The sequence below is a fragment of the Tripterygium wilfordii genome, chromosome 19, assembly GCF_013401445.1.
Source record: "Tripterygium wilfordii isolate XIE 37 chromosome 19, ASM1340144v1, whole genome shotgun sequence".
NCBI classification, from domain to species: Eukaryota; Viridiplantae; Streptophyta; class Magnoliopsida; order Celastrales; family Celastraceae; genus Tripterygium; species Tripterygium wilfordii.
Genome location: NC_052250.1, coordinates 13,832,957 through 13,856,666, shown reverse-complemented (window position 1 = coordinate 13,856,666; position 23,710 = coordinate 13,832,957). Strand labels below are relative to the sequence as shown.

The 23,710-nt window shown below is 38.1% G+C and overlaps 6 protein-coding genes across 10 annotated transcripts; 4 read left to right on the top strand and 2 right to left on the bottom strand.

Moving 5' to 3' along the window:
• The first annotated feature begins 655 nt into the window (after window positions 1-655).
• Window positions 656-2,611, top strand: LOC119985686 (UDP-glycosyltransferase 88B1-like). The gene has a single exon (XM_038830006.1). The coding sequence runs from the start codon at window positions 958-960 to the stop codon at window positions 2,431-2,433; it is 1,476 nt and encodes a 491-aa protein (XP_038685934.1). The 5' UTR covers window positions 656-957; the 3' UTR covers window positions 2,434-2,611.
• Window positions 2,612-3,069: 458 nt separating this feature from the next.
• On the top strand, window positions 3,070-4,827 carry LOC119985685 (UDP-glycosyltransferase 88B1-like). The gene has a single exon (XM_038830005.1). It carries the CDS (start codon window positions 3,221-3,223, stop codon window positions 4,694-4,696), a length of 1,476 nt encoding a protein of 491 aa, XP_038685933.1. The 5' UTR covers window positions 3,070-3,220; the 3' UTR covers window positions 4,697-4,827.
• On the bottom strand, window positions 3,853-7,155 carry LOC119985688 (trafficking protein particle complex subunit 1-like). 3 transcript variants are annotated; one of them, XR_005465117.1, is made up of 5 exons: window positions 6,712-7,155; window positions 6,318-6,432; window positions 5,791-5,909; window positions 5,551-5,686; window positions 3,853-3,987 (listed from the first exon to the last, which is right to left on the bottom strand). XR_005465117.1 is itself a non-coding variant. In XM_038830007.1 (4 exons), exons 1-4 carry the CDS (start codon window positions 6,933-6,935, stop codon window positions 5,635-5,637), a joined length of 510 nt encoding a protein of 169 aa, XP_038685935.1. In that variant the 5' UTR covers window positions 6,936-7,155; the 3' UTR covers window positions 5,365-5,634. The 3 variants fall into 3 exon arrangements, 1 of the variants encoding a protein (XP_038685935.1); XR_005465118.1 differs by lacking the exon at window positions 3,853-3,987 and adding an exon at window positions 5,004-5,136; XM_038830007.1 differs by lacking the exon at window positions 3,853-3,987 and having other exon boundaries at window positions 5,365-5,686.
• Window positions 7,156-7,554: 399 nt separating this feature from the next.
• On the bottom strand, window positions 7,555-10,607 carry LOC119985722. 3 transcript variants are annotated; one of them, XR_005465134.1, is made up of 3 exons: window positions 10,530-10,607; window positions 8,025-8,300; window positions 7,559-7,933 (listed from the first exon to the last, which is right to left on the bottom strand). XR_005465134.1 is itself a non-coding variant. In XM_038830079.1 (2 exons), exon 1 carries the CDS (start codon window positions 10,368-10,370, stop codon window positions 9,189-9,191), a length of 1,182 nt encoding a protein of 393 aa, XP_038686007.1. In that variant the 5' UTR covers window positions 10,371-10,563; the 3' UTR covers window positions 7,555-7,933; window positions 8,025-9,188. The 3 variants fall into 3 exon arrangements, 1 of the variants encoding a protein (XP_038686007.1); XR_005465133.1 differs by having other exon boundaries at window positions 7,565-7,933; window positions 8,025-8,175; window positions 10,530-10,603; XM_038830079.1 differs by having other exon boundaries at window positions 7,555-7,933; window positions 8,025-10,563.
• Window positions 10,608-12,526: 1,919 nt separating this feature from the next.
• On the top strand, window positions 12,527-19,696 carry LOC119985721 (dnaJ protein ERDJ2A-like). The gene is made up of 11 exons (XM_038830078.1): window positions 12,527-12,731; window positions 13,642-13,869; window positions 13,951-14,046; window positions 14,219-14,339; window positions 14,444-14,550; window positions 14,657-14,874; window positions 16,304-16,481; window positions 16,593-16,712; window positions 17,551-17,637; window positions 18,069-18,179; window positions 18,585-19,696. The coding sequence occupies exons 2-11, from the start codon at window positions 13,684-13,686 to the stop codon at window positions 19,407-19,409; spliced, it is 2,049 nt and encodes a 682-aa protein (XP_038686006.1). The 5' UTR covers window positions 12,527-12,731; window positions 13,642-13,683; the 3' UTR covers window positions 19,410-19,696.
• An 825-nt stretch (window positions 19,697-20,521) lies between these two features.
• LOC119985720 (NAC domain-containing protein 82-like) lies at window positions 20,522-23,591 on the top strand. The gene is made up of 4 exons (XM_038830077.1): window positions 20,522-20,669; window positions 20,748-21,158; window positions 21,789-22,588; window positions 22,980-23,591. Exons 2-4 carry the CDS (start codon window positions 21,008-21,010, stop codon window positions 23,334-23,336), a joined length of 1,308 nt encoding a protein of 435 aa, XP_038686005.1. The 5' UTR covers window positions 20,522-20,669; window positions 20,748-21,007; the 3' UTR covers window positions 23,337-23,591.
• The last annotated feature ends 119 nt before the right edge of the window (window positions 23,592-23,710 follow it).

Sequence of the window (23,710 nt, the reverse complement as noted above, 5' to 3'; positions counted from 1 at the left end):
ACTTTTTCTCTCTCTTCTTTCTCTCTCCTCAATTTTTTTCTCTAATTTTTAATAACATTAATTTATTATTTTAATTAATATATTGTTTTAAATGTAATTAATTTATTATTTTAAATAGAAGTAGTTTATATGAATAGAATAAATAAAGGAAAGAGAAATAAATATTATTTTAATGCAATAGAGAATATGATAGGTAATCTGATGCAGTGTTGATTGGATAGGGAATCTGTAAAATAGGGGAAAGTGACATTTTATCTGTATTTTAAGGAATCTGTTAAGAGAAACTGATGCAGATGCTCTTAGGAGTAGGTCCTCTTGCCTGACTTCTAATGCAACTTTTCATCACGAAGAGTTGTTAATTTCCAACTCAACTTGTGTTGAAAATTGTAAGTAGTAAATTGTTTAAATATGAATGTACAGATTGATTTTTCTATGTTCGAACATATTCTTTATATTGATTTTTATGTCACATTAACAATTTAATTACTCGAATAGTTGAAAATCTATCAGAGTGTGTATATTGGAATATTTTTCAATTTTGAGTGTTAAAATTAGAACGTTTGATCATTCAATAACTGAATTAGACATGATTAACTATTTTAGTGACCAGAAATTACATTATCCCACAGAAAACAAGGACAGTTAAAATCCAAATACAGATCCTTAATGCATGCCGGTTCCTCATCCTCAACTCCAACAAAAGAATTTATTCTTAATGCTCCAATAGGATACGATTACACCACATTTCGAACCTAGTGAGCCCAACCATTAGCATTCCTATGTACATGGCAATTGAGTGGCATACCTTTATATAGCAATTAGCAATGAGTAATGAGTAATGCTTTTAAAGTATCAGTACCGAGTAACATAGCAACAAAGCCAGCTCAACCACTCAACAAAGCTTATCAACATCACTCAACGTAGTACATACTATCATTAATTGCTATTTACTTCAGTATGCAGGAGGACATATTCACATATTCTCACACACACAGAAAAGTTTCAATGGCTGCCATTGTTCTGTATCCAGTTATGGGTATGGGCCACCTCATATCCATGGTAGAGCTGAGCAAGCTCATACTCACTCACCACCCATTATTCACCGTCAACATCCTCCTCCCCACAGCTCCCTACGCCACTGGCTCTACTGCTCAATACATTTCTGCCGTTTCCACCACAAACCCATCTATCATCTTCCACCACCTTCCCCCTGTTTCTCTCCCTCAAGACCCTGCCTCTTATCCCTGTGTCGAAGCCCTCCTATTCGACCTCACTCGCCTCAACAACCCCAACGTTCACACTGCCATCCAATCAATTTCTCAAACATCCACTGTCCATGCCTTAATCCTGGACTTTTTTTGTGCTGCCGCTCTTCATGTTGCTGCAGAACTTTACGTTCCGGCTTACTTTTTCTTTACTTCTAGTGCTAGTGGTCTAGCTCTGTTTTTTCACTTTCCAACAATTGACAGAAGCACCAATAAGAATTTCAAGGATCTCGAAACTACTGTTAACCTCCCTTGCTTGCCACCGATACCCTTATCTCATATGCCAGAGCCAATTCTAGAAAAAGACACAGCAGAATATGCTGGTTTCATTGATTGCTCGGTTGGTTTGAGTAAATCAACCGGGATCATTGTTAACACGTTTAATTCTCTCGAACCAAAAGCTGTGAAGGACTTGGCAGATGGAGTTTGCTACCCTGATGGTCCAACACCGCCGGTTTTCTGCATTGGACCCCTAATTGCCACCAATCATCAAATAGGTAATGAGAGTGATGATAAGGTGCTTGAATCTGAATGCTTAACTTGGCTGGACAAGCAACCAAGTCAAAGCGTAGTATTTTTGTGTTTTGGTAGTTTGGGCTTGCTTTCTAAGGCACAGTTGAGGGAAATAGCTATTGGTCTGGAGAGGAGTGGGCAAAGGTTCTTGTGGGTGGTAAGGAACCCACCTCCGGAGGACAAAAGGCAGAGATTCCTCACTCAACCAGACCCAGATCTGAATTCTTTGCTCCCTGATGGTTTCTTGGACCGTACCAAGGAAAGAGGACTGGTAGTTAAGCGGTGGGCACCACAGGTGGCAGTGTTAAATCACGAAGCAGTTGGAGGATTCGTGACTCACTGTGGCTGGAACTCAGTTTTGGAATCGATTTGCGCAGGTGTACCAATGGTGGCATGGCCATTGTACGCAGAACAAAAGCTCAACAAGGCATTGCTGGTTGAGGAGCTGAAGCTGGCTTTGGCAATGAACGAGTCCAAAACTGGGTTTGTTAGCGCAACCGAAGTTGAGAAGCGAGTAAAAGAATTGATGGAGTCAGAGGAAGGAAACTCGTTGAGGGAACGAGTAACGGCAAAGAGAAATGAAGCAATGAAGGCAATGGGAAAGGGTGGGTCATCAAGGGTGGCATTGGCCAAGCTAGTCGAGCAATGGAAGTAACTAGTAAGCGTGAATTAGGATAAGGTAGTTGATTTCCATTTGTTCCTATGTTTGGAAGTGAAATATGTTCAGAACTGCTAGTAGATAATGCATTTCAAAGGTAAAATGTACACTTAACCAAGGCCATATGAGGACCGAAATCCTTCTAGGGCCGGCAAATTAAGAACATATTCTCATAGGTCATGGGCTAATACGTAAAGAAGCACGAAATTAGCAGATTGTGCATGCTTAGGAGTTTGGGGTAGGACCTCCTTCCCGGTGGCATCATCCTCTGTAATAACAGTGTCACCGCCCTTGCCTTACTCCTAATCAAAAGCGACAACAGAAGAGAACATCTAAAATCCACATACAAATCCTTAATACATGCTGGTTTCTCATCCTCAACTCCAACAAAAGGATTTCCCGGTGGCATCATCCACTGTAACAACACTGCCACCACCCTTGCCTTGGGTTAGAGGCTCCTTGCAATAGAAGTCACTCTTGTTTCCTTGCGGTTTTAATCATGTCTAGTCTATTAGACAATGTGAGGTCCACACACAATTTTTTGAACTTGATAAATAGACGGGAACGTCTGTATGGCCATTAGCATGTGCACATTTGTGTAAATTTTTCAAATGCCCGAGCCATGTACTCTCGCATTCTTTTAAAGATTCCATTGGAAAGAAAAACAAAAAATCAACCACAGTAATGAGTCACATAGCAACAAAGTCATTTGAACCACTCAACAAAGTCATCTCCACATCACTCAACGTAGTACATACAATTATTGATTGCTATTTACATCATTATGCAGGAGGACAAATTCACATATTCACACACACAGAGAGAAGTTTCAATGGCTGCCATAGTTCTGTATCCAACTACAGGTATGGGCCACCTCATATCCATGGTAGAGTTGGGCAAGCTCATACTCACTCACCACCCATCTTTCACCGTCAACATCCTCCTCCCCACAGCTCCCTACGCCACTGGCTCTACTGCTCAATACATTTCTGCCGTCTCCACCACAAACCCATCTATCATCTTCCACCACCTTCCCCCTGTTTCTCTCCCTCTAGACCCTGCCTCTTATTCCTGTGTCGAAGCCCTCACGTTCGACCTCGTTCGCCTCAACAACCCCAACGTCCACACTGCAATCCAATCAATTTCTCAAACATCCACCGTCCATGCCTTAATCCTGGACTTTTTTTGTAATGCGGCTCTTGATGTTGCTACAGAACTTGATGTTCCAGCTTACTTTTTCCTTACTTCTGGTGCTAGTTTTCTAGCTCTGTTTTGTCACTTTCCAACAATTGACAGAAGCACCAATAAGAATTTCAAGGATCTCGAGACTACTGTTAACCTCCCTTACTTGCCGCCGATACCCTTGTCTCATATGCCAGAGCCAATGCTTGAAAAAGACACAACAGAGTATGCTGGCTTCATTGATTGCTCAGTTGGTTTGAGTAAATCAACCGGAATCATCGTTAACACGTTTAGCACTCTCGAACCAAAAGCTGTGAAGGCCTTGGCAGATGGAGTTTGCAATCCTGATGGTCCAACACCGCCAGTTTTCTGCATTGGACCACTAATTGTCACAAATCGTCAAATCGGTAATGAGGGTGATGATAAGGTGCTTGGATCTGAATGCTTAACTTGGCTCGACAAGCAACCAAGTCAAAGCATAGTATTTTTGTGTTTTGGTAGCTTGGGCTTGCTTTCTAAGGAACAGTTGAGGGAAATAGCTATTGGTTTGGAGAAGAGTGGCCAAAGGTTCTTGTGGGTGGTACGGAACCCACCTTCGGAGGACAAAAAGCAGAGGTTCCTCACTCAACCAGACCCAGATCTGAATTCTTTGTTCTCTGATGGTTTCTTGGACCGTACAAAGGAGAGAGGACTGGTAATTAAGCGTTGGGCACCACAGGTGGCAGTGTTAAATCATGAAGCAGTTGGAGGGTTCGTGACTCACTGTGGCTGGAACTCAGTTTTGGAATCGGTTTGTGCAGGTATACCAATGGTTGCATGGCCGTTATACGCAGAACAAAAGTTTAACAAGGCATTGCTGGTTGAGGAGCTGAAGCTGGCTTTGCCAATGAACGAGTCCGAAACTGGGTTCGTTAGTGCAACCGAGGTTGAGAAGCGAGTTAGAGAATTGATGGAGTCGGAGGAAGGTAACTCATTGAGGGAACGAGTAACGGCAAAGAGAAATGAAGCAATGAAGGCTATGGAAGAGGGTGGATCATCCAGGGTTGCATTGGCCAAGCTAGTCGAGCAATGGAAGTAAGTGTGATTTAGGATAAGGTAGTTGATGTCTATTTGTTCCTATGTTTGGAAGTGAAATATGTTCAGGACTGCTAGTAGATTATGCATTTCAAATGAAATATTGGACAAAGTCCATAGAGGACATCAAGCATATAAGTCATCAAACAATTTTACAATTGCGGATGCTGCACATATTTTCGGGCTCATAACTCGAGGAAATAGAGTATTGTTGGTCCATAACCATGCAAAACGCAACATTTCAATGATTGGGCAATGCAATATCACCAAGCATGGGACTTTAGAGTACATAAAACAACTATGTTTGAGAACATGTAAAAGCTCTATATTTCAAATTCTCAATGCTGATAGAACAAACACAGAAACGAGAGCTTGGTTGGTGGCGAAGATCAACTCAATACTAGAAGCATAGTCGCAGGAACGTGGCATGCCTCTATGCAACACCTAGACCACCAAATAACATAAACTACCTTCATGTATTATGTTAAAACTTATGCAAGCGGTATTTCTATAACTAATTTTGGCTCCTAAGCAGTGTACACTCTCTCTAACGTTCCATATTCATTGTTAAGTTTAAGATAATCATATACTTTAACAAGAACAAAAAATCAAGATCAATATTCTGCTATTCGGTTCTTTTAATACCATGTAATGCACATTGCACATGAATGGTGGAAAATTAAATGCAACAATAATTTAAGGTTTTCTCATTAAAATATACACCAAAATTAAATGCAACAATAACATTAACAGGTCATCACGTCTTAGCATTGTTAACTGTATTTTCACTAGAAAAATCATTGTTAATTGTATTGGCTCAACAATCGACATTGACACACAATAGATGGTTCCACTGACATGCTTCCAAATCAAATCTTCTCATTGCCTCCTCGTCTCTCGCTTAGCTTAGCATTGATAAAGGATAAGCCTCACCATGATTTGCTATGCAACGCTCCTCACATATTGGTCAAGATTTGTATTGAACAACTCACACCTACACAAATCAAATACATAAAGTCTATTTATATTCTTAGTTTCCCTAACTGGCTTACTAAAAACATCAATCAGCAGAATCAATTTGAAAGAACACCATGTTACCTGATTGGAGTTCCAGGGGCGTACAGTGGATTCTTGACAACATATTCAACATACAAGTTATAAATGTACTTCAATGACTCCCGTAAATCACCAGTTTTAGGATGAGTAATTAAGATAATCTGCACAATTTACCATGCATGAATAGCATAAAACCGTCACAAATTTATAGCAAGAACTTTTACGAATTTCAAATCACCAAGCAGAAGGCAGAAGCTGCATTTACAACTCTAGCAGCATGGAATGTCTGGAATCCGGATTATTACCCCTAGGAAAGGTTTTTTAACATAGAATATAGGTTTAATTGATTGAATAAATTACTCTAAATCCCAAACTTGATCCCACGAAAGAGCACGGATTTGTCGGAGCAAGATACAGAGGCCCCATGGTAGTTAACACACCAAAGAACTATTATAGGCAAAAGCACTTACAGCTTTAGTTGAAATTTGGCGAGTTCTCAACAGCACGGCTTTCTATGACTATGATTTCAATGACAAGTAAGATAATATATCAAGAGAATGAGCGCTGACCTTTATCCCAGAAGGACTTTCCATGAAACTAAGCTTGTACGTGTTTGTACTAAAACTGTGAAATGAACAACCTTGGCCAGGTAACTGAGGAACGCCAAGGTTTCCTTTCTCCGCACTACAACAAAAAAAGAAAGAGCCTGGTAATACAAATGAAACTCTACAGAATAAATCATAACTCGCAGATCTCTAAATCTATCATCACAAACCAAACAAAAAGACAATTATCAGCTTGGAAATAATTTTCTGCCCAAGAAATGTCAGGCGCCATGTATTCAAATACTCCTCATTCATCTTTTCCCTCTCCAACATCAATCAAAGTAACACCAATGAATCTAAAAATCAACTTCCACGGGTCATCGAAAGCCAAGTATCATAGAAATCAAAACACATGTACCTGGTAGGATCCATCTTAGCAGTCAAAGATTTGAGAGAGAAGAGCAGACCAAACATGAGTTTATGGTCCTGCTGCGCATCAAGAGTGTGGAGAGGGCGGTTCCACTCCCTATATAGTAAGCAAACACCGTTCCGGTTGAAAATGTAAATCATGTGAGCATTGTTCCCCGATTGAGTTGGCGCCGGTGGCGACGGACTGATCTCTGACCCTCCAAAGAACTGCATCTTCCTTGCCGGTTGAATACTTACTGATCAAATTCGATGTAGATAACGCGATATCTGAGATGTACGGATCACAACCCTATCAAGATTTCAGAAATCAATAACTAAATTGGGTGATTGGGGGCTTTCTCCGACGAGACGTATGTATGTATAACTTGATACCGTAGTGAGATAAAGGAGCATACCGAGCGCCCCAGAAGTTACTGCTACCAAACACAGCATTAATGGTTTGGTTACCGAAACAAGGCTACGGCGTCGTCTTAAGAGCACCGTTGTAAACGTTGGTCACGGTCAAAAATTTGACGGAATCGATGATTGATCATCTATTGGTTCGGTTATTTTAGTAAGGGCAAATGCAACGGGGTACGTTTAATGGCCCAATAAAAATCAATCTGACTCTCGCCTCTAATGTAAATTTTTATTTTTGAAAATAACCAACTGACATATTGTTTAATTATGATTATTCAATTATTTTTTTAACGGCGCCAACTGTCCTTTTATTTTTTCTTTTATCAAGATTGTGACCATTTATATTTAAAGAAAAAGAATAAGAAAAATATACGGCGACAACATAAATATGATTTGCTAATAATAAACTTTGCAAGATTTGCACTTCTGGCGCAAATAAACTTGGCAAAAAATTTGTACTACTGACAATAATGCATTTAGTATTTAGTTTTTTAAAAGATTAGAAGTAGAACATTATGTCAATTTGATAATAAAAAAATAAGGGTATTTAGTTTTTTAGAAGATTTGCACTACTCTTATGTCAATTTGATAAAAATAAATAAATAAAGAACTTCTCATTGCTCTTCTTGTGGCCTCATCAGCATCTTCATACATCTCCACGCAAAAACTTGTCAAGGCTGCATCATAATCTTGATATATCTCCAGTTTCTGGCACAATTCATGCCTGCAACTTTTCTTTTTCTTTTTTCAGCAGATTTAGCTAACAAAGTCTCAAGGGGCCAAAGAATGAGGAAAAAGCTCCATTCAATCACCTACAGTGCCAAAACACAAAAGGTAGAAAACTGAAACCATGGTTTCAGTCTGCTAATTCTACAAAAAATAGAACAGGAGAAGTTCCCTAACCTGTATTTTGGGTTGGCAGCTGCTACCACAGAGTGACTGCAAATGTAGTTTGCTTCGGAGATAGAACATGCATTAAGGCTTTCCCCAGTGCCTGGTTCTGTAGGATGCTGATTTCCTTGGAACAAATATGCCGAATCCAATAATGACAATACTGGAAAAGGTTCCAACACTTAGTAATCACTAATCACTGAAGGAGTACAGCATACAGGATTTGCGTACAGACCAGCAATGCGTTCATTACTTCATTGCACTCATAAGATTCAGATTTTTCATATTCTGACTCAGTCAAATTTAAAAGGAATGTTAAAACTGTGAAATACAAAGAAAATTATAAAGGAAAAAAACAAAGCCAACCAGTGCACAAGGAACTGAGCTATGGTGATAAAAGATCACGAGCCACCGGCCACCTATAGAACAGAGGACACCAAACAAGAGCAACATTGGAGCTTCCCAGAAAAATGAAAATCCTGATACTTACAGTGCCAGGAAAAAGCACATCAGGGTAAAACCCATTAGCCTCAACAGAGTGATAACACCCATGCCATATCCCATCACTGGAAAATGGGTTCAGAAACTCTACTGGCAATAATAAAACGACAGGGTTTATATTTGGTTGTAAGAAATAAGAATTGCAAAAGAAAAGGAATTCCAATTACTAGTAGTCTTATACCAACTAAGAAATGGTATTGGAATTCAAGGCCAGGTGTCGGCAATCTCATTCTCTATTCCATTTGAACTTCAAATTACGCCAACATCGGGGTAAGAATGGATTCCAATACCCACAGCGAATTGCCAACCAAACACTGATTAGGGATTTTCTACACCACTGGTTCCCATGACCATTAACACACCTTCCTCAATCATGCAATCACCCAAGAAGACAAATATGGCAGTTGAAAATAATTGCAGCAGAAGTAGTATGAAACTGGAATAATACTATGATCATAGCCTCACAAGTTTTGCGAAACAGTGTTGCTAAATTGAACAACCATTTCTTAATGCCTTACATGTTAACAAAACTGATGCTCAATGCTACGAATACCTTACAGTCTTACACAAATACATTCTCTCCCTTCACCTTAAATCCAGAAGACCAACTTTCGCGGTGAAAGTTTCTCCATTTGAAACCTGTTAAGTGTTGAAATGGACTTCTGACAAAGATTCTCACCTGCATATATTCTCACATTCATGACCTAACTCCTGAAGACCAACTTTTGCTTGAAATATGGTCATTATTTGAGGGACCTGATCTTGATACTTAATGAGGAACTTGTCCACAAACCCTTTATCACTTAGCATCGAAAGGTAAAGGATATTGATATGCTGTTTTTCAATCAATCCCTTTTGCAGCAGAATTTCAACCACCGACCATCTAGGAATGAGTCTTTTCTCCAGACTAAAGCTCAAAGCTTGTGGATATGTGGCAAAGTTGGAACATTCACAACCGCACCTGTTCAAATAGAAATCCATCAAGCTAGATATTTTCTGCTCAGATATCCTCATCATTGAGGGAAACTTTCTAAAAACCGTCAAAATCTCATCATCAGACCAACCCCATCTCCTATATACATCCATTTTACGTTCCAATGTTGACTTACTCAACTGAAAAAACACTATAAGAGCTTCCGCAAATACCCCTTTTGTAGGGTCAAATCCGATGTTTAGGACCCTTTTAAGTAATCCTTCAAGCTTCTCTGTCTTCAAGCCAAATAAGCATAATTTCTGAAAAAGAATCGCTGATATAGAGGATTGTGGCAATCCATATTCTCTCATGAGTGACACATTCGGAGCCAAAGTCTTTTTTACTGAAAAGATCCAAATCGAGCTCTTCAAACAAGCACAGACCATTTGGTCATTTCCAAGTACGCTCTTGAGGAAATCATATAAAGGAATCAGATATTTCTCCGAGCTCATAGTAAGGATTTTCGAATTCCAACAGACAATCCTTACAATATCCGAGCTTGGAAACTCTTTTGAACGGAAAAACTCAAGTTTAGGCAAGAGGGTCTTCTCGGCATGGCATACTAACAGGCTTGGACAAGAGCTGATGAGTTTAGAGATGCTAGTACTGGTAAACCCATAACTTTTGAGAAGATTAAGGACCGAATCTGGTCTTTCTGGGGTCTCAAAATGCACCCTCTTGGACAAAGATTTAGCAGTTTCCAAAGGCAACCCACATGAGTTCAGTAGGTAAGTTACCGTAAAAGAGGATTCTGGTTCATCTCTTTCAGCTCCCGATTTGCTTTTTGAGGCATAAAATTGAAATCTTTGGACAGCATTTGAGGGCACCAAAACCCTCTCCCTTCTTGAGATTATAAGCAATCGCTTACAAATCAAAGAAAGCATATGTGATTAAATATTGTCGTACTAGATATTCTACAATGAAAATCACGCTGATTCTCCCATGAACGACATCTATGAAACAACAATGAATCAACGACTGTGCGGCAGCTACTCATTCAAAAAATAAATAAATAGAGTTTGAGAGCTGGGAATTCGACTTACTTGGGAGTTGGGATCGCTTGGGAGTGTCCACTTCCCCCTTACTCTTCTAGGGCTGCCCTCGGCGCTGTCAAAAGTAAAAAACTTGAAACGCGCTAGTTGGGGTCCGTTTCGTATCACTCTTTTACTTTTACTTTTTTTTTTAATTTTTTGTTTTGGTTTTTAAAAAATAGAAAACAAAATATAAAATGGTGTTTGTTTTAATTTTTGTGAAAACTTATAATAAATTTTATATATTTTTAGGTCCTATTTGGTATTATTTTTGTTTTTAATTTTTAATTTTAATTTTTAAAAAATAGAAAACAAAAATATAAAATAGTGTTTGTTTGTATTTTTATTTTTATTTTTATGAAAATCTATATCAAATTTTATAAATTTTGAATTGTTATACTTTTTATGGGATGATTAGCAATAAGTGGACTCAAAAAATATTTTTGTTCCAATAAAGTCATTGGATAAAAAAACTTATCGCTAAGAACATAATTTTTTTGTTGTTTGTATAAGAACATGGTTAGAAACTAGAAAGTATAATTGCGCTATTTTATGCAGATGAATTGATGCATATAAATTTATATAAGTAAATTAATACAAATAAATTTATGCATATCAATTAATGCAGATAAGTTTACGCAGATATAATAATACATATAAATTTACTTAGATAAATTATCAACGGTGTTTTGAGTTGAAAATTGCACCGTTGATTCAAAATGGCGCACACTTTAAAATTTGACTGAATTCCAATGCCTAGGCATTCAAATATGTAATTTGTTAAAAATTATCTCTGAGATTTTTTGGCTCAAAATATATCCACAATGAGGCTTATTTCAAAGAGATTTCTACCTTGATTTCTAATTTATATTTTTTCTAAAATTCGTCATATATTTTGAGAGAATTCGTTGTGGAACTTAAAAAATTTAAAAAAAAATGTCAGAGTTAATAATGTTGTGCGTAGAAAATGTGAGAGTTGAAAAAACGTTGATACATATGAGAATTTAAGGGTTACCTTGGTCAATAAAAACAATGTGTAAATGTTGTCGTCTTTATTGGTACATGTTTTCTCCTAAAAGGACAGTTGAGATATGTGGATAGAAGACGATGATAGTTTAGGATATTATTGTTATACAATTAATGTGAATGAAAATGATAATTTGGAAAATTCGATGCATGTATTAAAAAATGTCCCATTTTCATTAAACACGCGATATTATCCGACCTACAACCAACCCGAAACCAATTTTTTCCCACACCTATAAACTCGTATTGTTTGTGTTCAATACTTCAATTTATTACTTTATTTTACAAAATTCATTGATGTCTATAAATCCATATGCTATGTTGGGTTGCCCAATTTCGGTCGGAATGAGGATGAGGAATTCCTATTCCTATGTGGTTACGACGTTTGGTATCAATGTAAAAGCTAGAACGGAATGATGAATTCCTTTCATACCATGAATTGTGGATTTGGAAGTTGGACTCCAAAATTGTGAATTCCATCAGGAATGGAACTCACACTTCTAAGTGAAAAGACAATAATGTCCCTTTGATTGAAATAATATTGGGTTTAAAATATGAAAAAAGAATCATTTAACCGCACCCGATTAATCGGCTTACTCATTCTGTGTTTGATACTACTTTGATTTTTGTTGTTAATTGCTCGATAAGCTTGATTTTGACACTAAATTATGTCATTTGGTCATCAGTTGGTGAATGAAACAAACAATATGCGACACATAAATAGTTCAATTTAGAAGATTAAATACATCTACATATACTTATTACTAATACAAATATCCCATGAGCACAAGAGCTTATTAACAAAGAATGTTGGCTATATCACAAGAATAATATAGTTTTTGTCAATTAATCTCATTTCCATTCCGGTCACAATTCCTTCGCTAATCAAACATTGGAAGCTAAAGAATTCTCATTCTCAACCAAACATAGTCACAGGTAATCTGGGGGACGACCTGAATTGACCAGTATAACCTACGATAGACGGTTTGGCAGGATAAAATTGTAAAATGGAATGAAAATCAACTCTACTGTTACCAATCTTTACCCGGATCTGGGAGTGTTCCACAAACCCGAGGTTGCCGTCTCTCTATGAAATACAGTAGTAATACGCATCTATATATACAGGTGTCACTGGGAGGACGCCGCGCCGGAAAGGAGATCGGATTATCGTCTTGTGATATTGTTCTGGTAATACTTAATTTTTTTTTCCTGGAGATTTGGACTCTTAATTGTTTGATTTTTCTTTGGGGGTTTTGTTGTTGGTAATTAACGATGTGTATGAGCTGGATTTCCATGTAAACTGAGGCGTATGGATTCGAGAATTTTGAATTGGAATAACTTTGTTGTGAATTTTAGCTGTTGGGGCTTCGTCGTATTGATGGGTTTTACTTCAGTTAAAGGTTATAGTTCTTTCTTTGATGATTTAAGTATGGGAAGAGATTGTAGTTCATAATTGAGCTTTTATGACTATAATTTTTCAGCTTCTGTTTGTTTTTCTCGGGATAAAAATGTGAGAAGTAGCTAAATTATGAGAGGGTATGATCTGATTGGACTAGGCTGGTTTTAAATTTTGTTTTCGGATTTTAATTTTTATATGCGGTTGTTCTTTTGTTTCCCCTCAACTCCCCTGGTGTTGAATTATGCTTAAACGTGGTCATTACTCTGTTTTTTTTATTCGATTAAATTTCTAGTAATATGGGTCTGATTTAGGGGGACATTCAAGGGGACTTTTTAGGGGTGGGGGTTGATGGGAATTCAGAGGACTGAGTGGACTGCTTATAATGGCCACTCTCTGAAATGTTTGCTGTTGTTTGGGATTGGCGTTGTTGACATTATCATATAAGCAGTCCATGGACATATTTTTGACATGTCATCTCTACTATTAGGATTTGGCCGGTTTTTCTTGATGATATTTTCATAGTTAGTTTGGTGATAAGTCATATATACTTAAAATGTCAGAGAACTTTGGTTTTGTATTTTGCAATTGTTGTTGGAATTGATGGGGTGGCTTTTATTATATTATTTTTTGTCCTCCTTTCAAGAAGACTGGGTGTTCTAATTGGGTTTTTTTTTTTTTTTTTTCTCTTTTTCTGGGCAGAATAATTTGCTCATTTAAACTTGTTATAGTTAGGGGATTACGATGGCTGCTTCAGAGGAGACCAGTGCATTGTTCCCTATTTTCATTTTGACAATAATGGCACTGCCTTTAGTACCGTATACAATAATGAAGTTATGTCGTGCTGCCTCAAAGAAAGCAAAGAGCATTCACTGCCAGTGTCTTGAATGCTCTCGTTCAGGGAAGTATCGGAAATCCATATTTAAACGGGTGAGCTCCTCAATCGACATACCAAGGTATATTAAGGTGATGGTTATTTTATTTACTTGTGTTGTTGGTATCTGTTTGCAGATCTCGCACTTCTCAACATACAGCAACTTGACACTAGTACTACTTTGGATCATGATGATATTCTTGATATACTACATAAAAAACATGAGTGGTGAGGTAAGTTTTTACTGGTCCAAATTGTTGTTAATGAAAAAATGTCTCACTAGTATTTGAGCTTTATCATAAGTTGCCATTTTGGTATTGAGTGAATCGTGATCTTTTTTGTTGTTCCTGTGTGGCAAGGTTTCTTGAATGCTTGAGAATTGAGTTTGTTTTTCATTTTGCTTAGATTCAAGTTTTTGACCCATATAGCATACTTGGATTGGAACCTGGAGCTTCCGAATCTGAAGTAAAGAAGGCATATAGGCGAAAAACCGTTCAGTACCATCCCGATAAAAATCCCGATCCAGGTTGTAATTCTGAAATTTCATGGGTTCTACTGTTTCTTTTTCTTGTCGTTCAAGTGACCTGTGTTAGCTAATTTTATCTTTTCTATCCTATACTTTCTTTTCAGAGGCTCACATTTATTTCGTGGATAAAATTTCCAAGGCTTACCAGGCTTTGATAGATCCAGTATCCCGTGAGAATTATGAAAAATATGGCCATCCGGATGGCAGACAGGTAATAAGAATGATTAGCATTTTGTTTTTGACACATCTCCAGAAGTTCAGTGAACCATAAGTAATGGTCATATTTTGATCTTACATGCTATATTTTATTAATTCAGGGGTTTCAAATGGGCATAGCTCTTCCCCAGTTTCTGCTCAACATTGACGGGGCATCTGGTGGAATCCTTTTACTTTGGATTGTTGGTGTTTGTATTCTCTTGCCATTGGTGATAGCTGTGATATATCTTTCAAGGTCATCTAAGTATACTGGAAACTACGTCATGCATCAAACGCTGTCCGCATACTACTACTTCATGAAACCTTCTCTGGCCCCAAGGTACTCATGTCTTTTAAGATATCTGGCCTTTTCATCATGTTTCTCAGTGTGACGTCGAGTAATATTTTAATTGGACCATAGAAACATCCACTCTGTCTGTCTTGCGACTAAAAAATACCTCCATTTAACTTTACCAGTAGATTTTAACATGCCCTGTACAATGGGGCTGTGCTCCTTATGCATCTCTTGGAAAATGACATTTGACCTTGTAATGGTTTTGTCTTAAATTTGCATATGAATTGGCATGAAGATACCCGACTGCATAATTCATTTTTTTGGTCAGTTAAAACTTGAAAGACATATTCTTCGAAGGAGGTGCCGCCCAGTTGAAGAATAAAAAAGAGCCATTTTGTGCCAACACTCATCTCTGAAAATAGAATATAAACAGATTGTCACAGTGTAAAGGAAATTAATTGTTTTCTGGACTCAGGATTGATGATTTGTAGCTTTTTGGTTGACAACACAAAGATAGTGGAACATAAGGGTTTACTGTTTAGCCTCATGTTTTTACACTTGATAGTTAGGTAAGCAGAGATCTTCCGACATCACTCATTCCACTAATGGGGATAGCAAGGAGATAGAAGAAGTCCTTTTCCACAGTTGGGAAAGGGATCGGAGCCCTCACTCTGGCAGCCCTTTTCCGAACTTAGATAGAGGGACTTGAATTGGGAGAATGGTCCAGTTCAAGGGCAGTCTTATCATAGAAAGTTATGTGCGTAAAACAAGAAATTGCCACTATAAGCATACCTTTCAAGTCCTTTCTGATGGCAAAGGCATCTCTTGACTAGAAAAACACCATTACTTTGGAAGTGCTAGGTTTTTAGATCTTCTCCATCACAACAACATCGTTAATGGCCATAGTTGCTTTTCCCCCCTGTTTCCCCCTCCTGGCCTTCTCCCCCTCGTTTGCCACTTTCCCTTACATTTTTTATTTTAGAAATTGCGGAGAATTGGATTATTGTTGGGTGACACATGGCATATTGCTATTCATATGGGTAATGACTAATGAACACAATTCTATATAATTGAAATGAAAGTAGTTAGCGCAGTCCTGTATTTTGAGTCTGTTAATTATTTTTTTCTATTAGAGGTCGTGATAGAATATTTTCCATAGATGTGTTGTTGTTTTGCATCCTTTTACTATTTTGATCATAAGCACATAATGATAATTACAGATTCCATTTACTTCCCATATATCATCAAGATCCTCAGTAGGTATGTTTTTCTACCAGTTGTATGTCCTATCAATTTTACCCATTGACATTACGTGGGTTATTTGGGAAAGAATAAGTAGGAGCGTATACAAATTCTCTACAGATCTTTGATTTGTCTCTTTTTCCTTTTAACTTTTGTTACCGGATGTCTTGAAACCTACTGCAAAATCTAGGATAATTATTTTATTGTCTGACCTTGTACTTTGATTTTACAGCAAAGTTATGGAAGTCTTCATTAAGGCTGCTGAGTACATGGAAATTCCAGTTCGTAGGACTGACAATGAACCTCTTCAGAAGTTATTCATGTCAGTCAGGAGCGAGTTGAATTTGGACCTGAAGAATATTAAGCAAGAGCAGGCTAAGTTCTGGAAACAACATCCAGCCTTAGTTAAGGTACTTTGGCGGTTTGGCCGCTTAGGTGTGGCAATGTTGAGCAATGGGCTTATTTTGTTATAATTTTTGGTGGACATTTGTACACTTACATTTCTGGCATTCTTTTTCCAGACAGAGTTGTTGATCCAGGCTCAATTAACTCGTGAAACAGCAGCATTGTCGCCAGCTTTGCTAGTTGATTTTAGACATGTACTAGAACTTGCACCTCGCCTTCTTGAAGAGTTGATGAAGGTGGTTTCCAATTACCATCACATAATCTTTATTACTTGTATACATTTTTACTGTTGGCTACTGAACCTGCAGCTTCTCCTTTAAGCCAGTTATGTTGCTGTCGATATTTCAGATATTCTTTCCATAGAAACAATGTCAGAAAATCTTTGCCCAATCATTTTAAACTTTTGGCATTTAGTAAGACGTAAGATGAAGTGTGTGTTTGGCCACTCTTTTTTGAATCAATTAAGCAAGTATATGGAAGAAGGATTTCCCCCTTTCTTCCTTTTGTAAGTGTTATTTTTTGGAACATAGTGATTTATCTTGTGGCTAAAGTACATTTCCTTATATCTCCGAAGTAGTGGATTTCTGAAGGTTTTTAGTGTAACAGATACCAACTAGCAATGTTTTAGGAAGCTCTACTCAGGCTCAGCAAGGCAGGAAGTTTCCCTAATGAATGCTTTAGAGGACTTAGGGATAATGAGAGGTACCTACATCTGAAAGGATTACAAATTAAAAGAAAAATGAAAAATAAAAACACCTTGAGGCTAAAAAGAAAGGTGATTGTCATCGAGTGAACAACTTTTGGGTGGTAGATAAATAAGAAAATTATATCAATAGCTAAAAAAACCATAGAGCTATGGGTAGCCGTAGTAAAGGATGCTGCTTCAATGAAAGCTCATAATTGATGTTACACGTCGTATTTGTGAATTAGATAGGGGGAACTTTTCAACTTGGTAAGCTCTTGTTCCATATAATATAACTCTCTTTTTTGGTTAGGCTTTTCTTAAAATCTTTGGCAGGTTTTTCTACTTGCATTCTTAAGCTGCTTTCTTAATGCTTTATTGTCTATCTACAGATGGCAGTCATACCACGCACTTCTCAGGGGCATGGGTGGCTGAGGCCTGCAGTTGGGGTCGTCGAGCTTTCTCAAAGTGTCATCCAGGTGCTGTTACTGATGATCCCTATAATAACATTTCCTGAACTTTGGGATAATCGGTATCTTTGAAAGCCTTTTCAAATTGTGCATATTTTATATGTTGGCTATAGTGATTTGTCTTTGTTTATATTTTACATTTTTCAACAATTAAAATTGCAAATGCACTCTCTTTCACCACAAGCCTGTGCTCACTCACACACAGATAGGAACAGGTATTTTCTTACCTCAATGAAATCATCATAAAAAGTTTTGTACATATTCAATGACTTGGTCTTTGTTTGAAAATTGTGAACTTATGTCTGCGTATATTAGTCTGTCATCGGGTTGTATAGGACTATAGGAGTCACAGTTCTTAGTTTGTTAGACTTTTCTTAGACAGAAAAATGTGTTCCTCTTCTGTACTGTGAATCATTTCTAGTTGGTGGACTGTGATGCAGGCTGTACCTCTCAGTGCGAGGAAGGCAAGTGGAGGATCTTCTGAAGGGATTGCACCCTTTTTGCAGCTGCCACACTTTAGTGAGGCTGTTATCAGGAAGATAGCTCGTAAGGTGAGTAGAGAAACTCTTAACACTAGATTATGTTATGCTGGATTCTAACTATTGAATGTGTCTCTTGCTGTGTAGGAGAGTATCCTTAACTTTCATTGCTACCAGTAGAGGTCAAAAGATATTTGCTAAGAGATATATGTAATGTTTAATGAGGCCAAATTTGGCAACTTTCCTTTGTGTACTTTTTATATGGCACTGGGCTGCATTCATCCTTGGTGTCCTAGAGAAGGAATAGGGATATTGTCCCATTTTATTGGAATAACTGAATAAATGGGTTTAGGATTGAGTTTGCTTTCCATGTGATCATGCAATTTGGTAACCTCCTTTCTTGTCTTGGTTAAATAAGAAATACAACAGAGAGCAAACTTCTTCCATATCTCTGAAGTTTTGGTTCTTTTATTGCAGAAAGTGAGATCGTTCCAGGAGCTTGTTGACATGACCCTACAAAATCGTGCTGAGCTGCTTACTCAAGTCGCTGGATTTTCATCTGCTGAAGTACAAGACGTTGAGATGGTATTGGAAATGATGCCTTCTATAACCATTGAAGTTAAATGTGAGACTGAGGGTGAGGAGGGTATACAAGAAGGTGATGTTGTCACTGTCCAAGCTTGGGCGACACTCAAACGTGCTAATGGCCTGATTGGTGCTCTCCCCCATGCTCCGTACTATCCATTTCACAAGGAAGAAAATTTCTGGTTTCTGCTTGCAGACCCTGTCTCAAATAATGTGTGGTTTTCTCAGAAGGTAAGTTTCATGGATGAAGCCGCGGCTGTAAGTGCTGCTTCGAAAGCAATAGAGGAGACAATGGAGGGTTCAGGGGCAACCGCGAAGGAGACAAGTAATGCAGTTAGAGAAGCAGTTAAAAAGGTTCGGGGTGGCTCCAGACTAGTGATGGGCAAGTTCCAGGCCCTTACGGAGGGGAACCATAATTTATTTTGCTATTTCTTATGCGACTCTTGGATAGGTTGTGACAAGAAAACTAACTTGAAGCTCAAAATTATGAAACGAACTCGGGCAGGCACTCGTGGTGGTCCAGTAACAGAAGAGGTTGTGGAGGATGGGGTTGAGGAGGAGGAGGAGAACGAAGAGGAGGAGTATGAGGATTATGAGAGTGAGTATAGTGAAGATGAAGAAGATGAAAAGGAAACAAAAAAGAAGGGTGCTGCTGCAAATGGATCTGTGCATCAAGGAGAATCTAGCTCAGAAGGTTCAGGTACAGACGAGGAGTAAACTCGTAAATTTCATATCAATGAAAAGATATAATCTCTTTTCTTCATTGTTGCAACAATTATTGACACCAAAATCAAGTCATCAAAGCATCCCCATTTATTTTGCCAAAGTTTAATAGTTTGATAGTGTAGGGTTTTGCACCATTTTTATTTTTTAGTCCACTCTTTAGTAACAAATTTTCTGTTAGATGTTTTGTTCTCCAAATCAAGTTTTGTGAATTGAAGCATATGAAGAATGAACTCAGACTGCAGCATTAATGAATATTTGAAGCAACCCATTATATGGTTTATGAGGATTTGGTCTCAGGTATGATAAATCTACAGGGTGGTCTGACTGGTGAGATGATGAGAAATGGTTTTTGGTGGCCAAATCCCACTTGCCCTTTCACCTCAATACTTGAACTACTGGAGCTATGGATGGTTTTCTTCATTATTTTTCCTGTATCTGATCCTTATGAGGGAAAATTTCACGAAGGTGCTGCAGTATTAGACTGAAAAAGAACCATTTCAATTGCTTCGGATGTCTTGGAAGTTGTTTCTATTGTTTCAATTGCTTCGGATGCTTCGGATGCAGTTTATCTGCAATATGTTGTACATTAGACCTGGCATCCATGGTTCCACAAAGTGACAACAGATTTAGGGGTGCCAAAAAAAATCGATTTCGGGTTGGATAACAGCACGTGTTTACGAAATATTTATATGTTCGGATCCTAATCGGATAATAATATAATTCGAGTTAGGGTCTGGACAAGTAAATCAGACAAGATTTATGTGTTTGGATTTGATTCTTAAACTGAATAAAAATTTTGAGTCCGGACTTGAATTTTAGACATATAATTTATGTACAAACTTAATTTTATCCGAATTTGACAAATTCGATTATCCGGAGTAAACATAGTTTTTTCACCCCTAAACATATTTTTGGGTCTACGAGGCGATCGATATCAAGGCTTCCGTTCAACCTTCATACGAAGATGCCAAACGCCGCGTTTTGTGTCTTTGAAATAAATGTTCTTTATTGGTTTTTTTGGTCTTTATATGGGAAATATGGTCGTGAAAACGCTGCGTTTTCCTCGTCTATGGGAACTATTATACGACGTCGTTACTTGGAGACCCGAGTTTGCGAGTATATTGGCAGTCAAACCCTTTACTCCCTAGTCTCTCCTTCCCTGGTCACAGTAAGATCACCAGTCTGTCAAACCCCTCTCTCGCTTTCGCTCTTTCCTTATTCTGCCGCGGCCGCTGCATCATTCTCACGCTGGTAACGACTCTTCTTTGTTATTATTTACTTTTGAATTAGGGTTATGATGATTAGAGATTGGGGATTTTAACTCTACAGGGAATCGTTGTGCACCCAATGACTCTTGATCTATTCAAGGAACAATCCGTGCTTTTTCTCTTGTGCGATTCCGGTTTCATGAGCCGCGGCAGATTGTGGTCGAAGATCAAATTTCGACATTGGACTTGACTTATTTGCTATTTGGATTTTTTGTTTTTATTCTCGAAGACAAAATAAAAGGAAAAAAAAAAACATTATAGATATTGTTTAATCTCTATAACGAAATCAGCCAGATCAATTTATTATCTACTGTGGGATTCATGGGGAAATTGCCTCCTGGTTTTCGGTTTCACCCGACTGACGTTGAGCTAGTGAAGTACTATCTGAAAAGGAAGGTATTGGGGAAGAAACTCCATTTCAATGCCATTGCAGAGGTTGATATTTACAAGTTTTCCCCATGGGATCTTCCAGGTATTTTTAGCAAATTGCACCTATTACCTTTTATTTGCTTATATTTCGTTATGAATTTGTTGATTTGCGGTTTCTTCATTGTTCTTATTTTGTTTGGTGGAATTCGTTGCTTAGTTTTGAGACATTATGTGTGTTATTCTATTGCATAGCTTTGCAGTTCCTAGAGAGCTTAAACCTGGTATTTGTCTATTTGTCTATCTATCATTCTATTGTTTCTTTTGTATATGATTTCTACTCTGTGCTTCGTGTTTGCATTTGCCTTTCTGCAGCCCTAAACCCCAGTTTCTTCTGCCTTGTATGCTGCATCTATGCGTAAATTTGTCTTAGTAAGTACTATTATGTAGGACGGGCCCAATGTGGCCGTGTCTTTGGTTGTTTCCTTATTACAAAAAAAAATTTACCATCAATCTTTAATTTTGAAATGGCTGCAATACAAAATTGTTATTCCTATTCTCTGATGTCCTTTACTTGAAGTGTATTTTTTCCCTACAACTCCCTCATGCTTGTGATATTTTTCCTTATATGGGTGGTATGCTCTTGTGCTAATGAAAATATAATGTGGGTGGTAGTAGGTTGAATTAAACCTTATTTGACTACCCTGTGCTAATGAAGATTTCTGTTGTTTTTCAGATAAGTCTGGTATGAGATATGGTGACCTAAAATGGTACTTCTTCTGCCCGTCTGAGAAGAAGTACGCAAGTGGGGCCAGATTTAATCGTTCAACTGAATTTGGATACTGGAAAACAACAGGAAGGGACAGACCTGTTCACTACAATAGTAACCTCGTGGGGGTGATAAAAACACTGGTTTTTCACCAGGGGAAGGCGCCAAAAGGGGACCGTACAGATTGGGTTATGCATGAGTATCGCCTCGAGGATAGTGAACTAGCTGAAAATGGAGTTATTCCGGCTGCGTACGTGCTGTGTAAAGTTTTTCAAAAAGAAGGCCCGGGCCCCCGAAATGGTGCGCAATATGGAGCTCCATTTAGAGAGGAAGATTGGAGCGATGATGATGAGGAAGTTAATATTGGCGGAGCTGTGTTTCCTGGTGAAACCTCTACACCAGCATTTTTGCTGCCTTTGAACCAGAACAACTTCATTGAAACGAGCTCACATGGCCTGGAAAGCATGCGCACTGGGCCATCATATGCTCCATGTCGTCCAGTTGTTGGTCATTCTGCTTGCGAAATGCTTCCCCCTATCTCTGGTGACAGCATGCTCTTGGAGTTTGAGAGCCAGTGCACTGGGTCGCTTAATGCTCCACGTCTTTCGGTTGGTGTTTCTTCTGGTTATGAAATGCTTCCTCCAGTCACTGGGAGCAACATGATCTTGACGAAGTCTGTGCAGCCTGGGGATGATGAGATTCTTTCACTGTTGGCTTCCTTCGTAGGACAGCATGATTTATTTTTCAACGAGAATGACAAAAATGAGGTGTGTCGTCTGTTCTTCCCTTGGTAACCCAATTAAATGCCTTCGGATGTCTACTCTGCTTTTGATAGTGCTGCTGACCTGATTGCTTCGGATGTCTACTCTTAATTGTTTTCAATGTTCTTGGGACATTTCTTTAGCCATTTTCTCTTGTACTTGTATGTTTTTCCGGGTTTTAGTTTGTTCGGTGTCTACTTTACTTTACCAGTTACTTTCTAAGCATTAATTACCTCTCACAGTTTTTCTTTTGAGGTGTGGATTTATCGGGGTTTCTCATCCCTCTATTTATGTTTGAAGGCCCAACTCTTCCTTTCCTCTACACCATATTTTGGATGTTTGCGTAATTTTGTTACGATCCCTGAAGTGCAACACTGATTTCGTTGATGATGTGCAGAAACTTGATTCTTGTAATGATACTGGAACTGTTGCAGCTGTACCTTGTTCAGATGGAACCGATATTTATAACGGATTAGGTGACTTTATCAATTTCGAAGGGCAAAGCTCTCTTGGCTATGGTAATTTCTTTGCTGATTATGAAATCGGGTTAACTACCCCTAGCAACAATGAAGAATCATATGTGGAGCTGATTGATCTGGATATCCCCTTTGGAGTTTCTGAGTCTGAGTTAGGTAAACTGGGCAGTTTGTATGCGCAAAGATGTCATGTCGATAATACCAGTGCCCCTGGGAGTGAAGAATCATATCTGGAGTTACTTGATCTGGATAACCCATCAAGGCCTGCTGATTCTTAAGAAGTCAACTATCCAAAAAAATAAGTCAACGATATTGTTGATCATTTATGTTTGATTCATTTGGATACAAGTAAAGGTCTGCTTCTAGATCTGTCTAAAACCATTCCTGAGGAGTTCAACACTACAACTCATTGTTGATTATGTATGTTTCAATTGTTTGGTTAAAAATAAAGGTCCACTTAGACTTTTAGAGGATCTGTATCTATTGCGATATTAATTATGATATTGAGGAGTATGTTTGGTCATTCAACATTACATCACAAAAAGAATTGACATTTGAATAAATTGGACAAATCCAATGGTCCGAAATTAAACAAATTTCGATTTGAAATGATATTTGAACAAATTGGACAAATTTGATAATTTGAATTTAA

Coding starts and splice junctions, on each gene's coding strand:
- LOC119985686 (XM_038830006.1), top strand. CDS start 958: ATGCAGGAGGACATATTCACATATTCTCACACACACAGAAAAGTTTCA.
- LOC119985685 (XM_038830005.1), top strand. CDS start 3,221: ATGCAGGAGGACAAATTCACATATTCACACACACAGAGAGAAGTTTCA.
- LOC119985688 (XM_038830007.1), bottom strand. CDS start 6,935: ATGCAGTTCTTTGGAGGGTCAGAGATCAGTCCGTCGCCACCGGCGCCA. Junction 5,910..6,317: donor AAAGTCCTTCTGGGATAAAG/GTCAGCGCTCAT, acceptor TAAATTGTGCAG/ATTATCTTAATTACTCATCC. Junction 5,687..5,790: donor GCCCCTGGAACTCCAATCAG/GTAACATGGTGT, acceptor TGATTTGTGTAG/GTGTGAGTTGTTCAATACAA.
- LOC119985722 (XM_038830079.1), bottom strand. CDS start 10,370: ATGCTTTCTTTGATTTGTAAGCGATTGCTTATAATCTCAAGAAGGGAG.
- LOC119985721 (XM_038830078.1), top strand. CDS start 13,684: ATGGCTGCTTCAGAGGAGACCAGTGCATTGTTCCCTATTTTCATTTTG. Junction 16,482..16,592: donor AACATCCAGCCTTAGTTAAG/GTACTTTGGCGG, acceptor TTCTTTTTCCAG/ACAGAGTTGTTGATCCAGGC. Junction 16,713..17,550: donor TTCTTGAAGAGTTGATGAAG/GTGGTTTCCAAT, acceptor GTCTATCTACAG/ATGGCAGTCATACCACGCAC.
- LOC119985720 (XM_038830077.1), top strand. CDS start 21,008: ATGGGGAAATTGCCTCCTGGTTTTCGGTTTCACCCGACTGACGTTGAG. Junction 21,159..21,788: donor TTCCCCATGGGATCTTCCAG/GTATTTTTAGCA, acceptor GTTGTTTTTCAG/ATAAGTCTGGTATGAGATAT. Junction 22,589..22,979: donor ACGAGAATGACAAAAATGAG/GTGTGTCGTCTG, acceptor GATGATGTGCAG/AAACTTGATTCTTGTAATGA.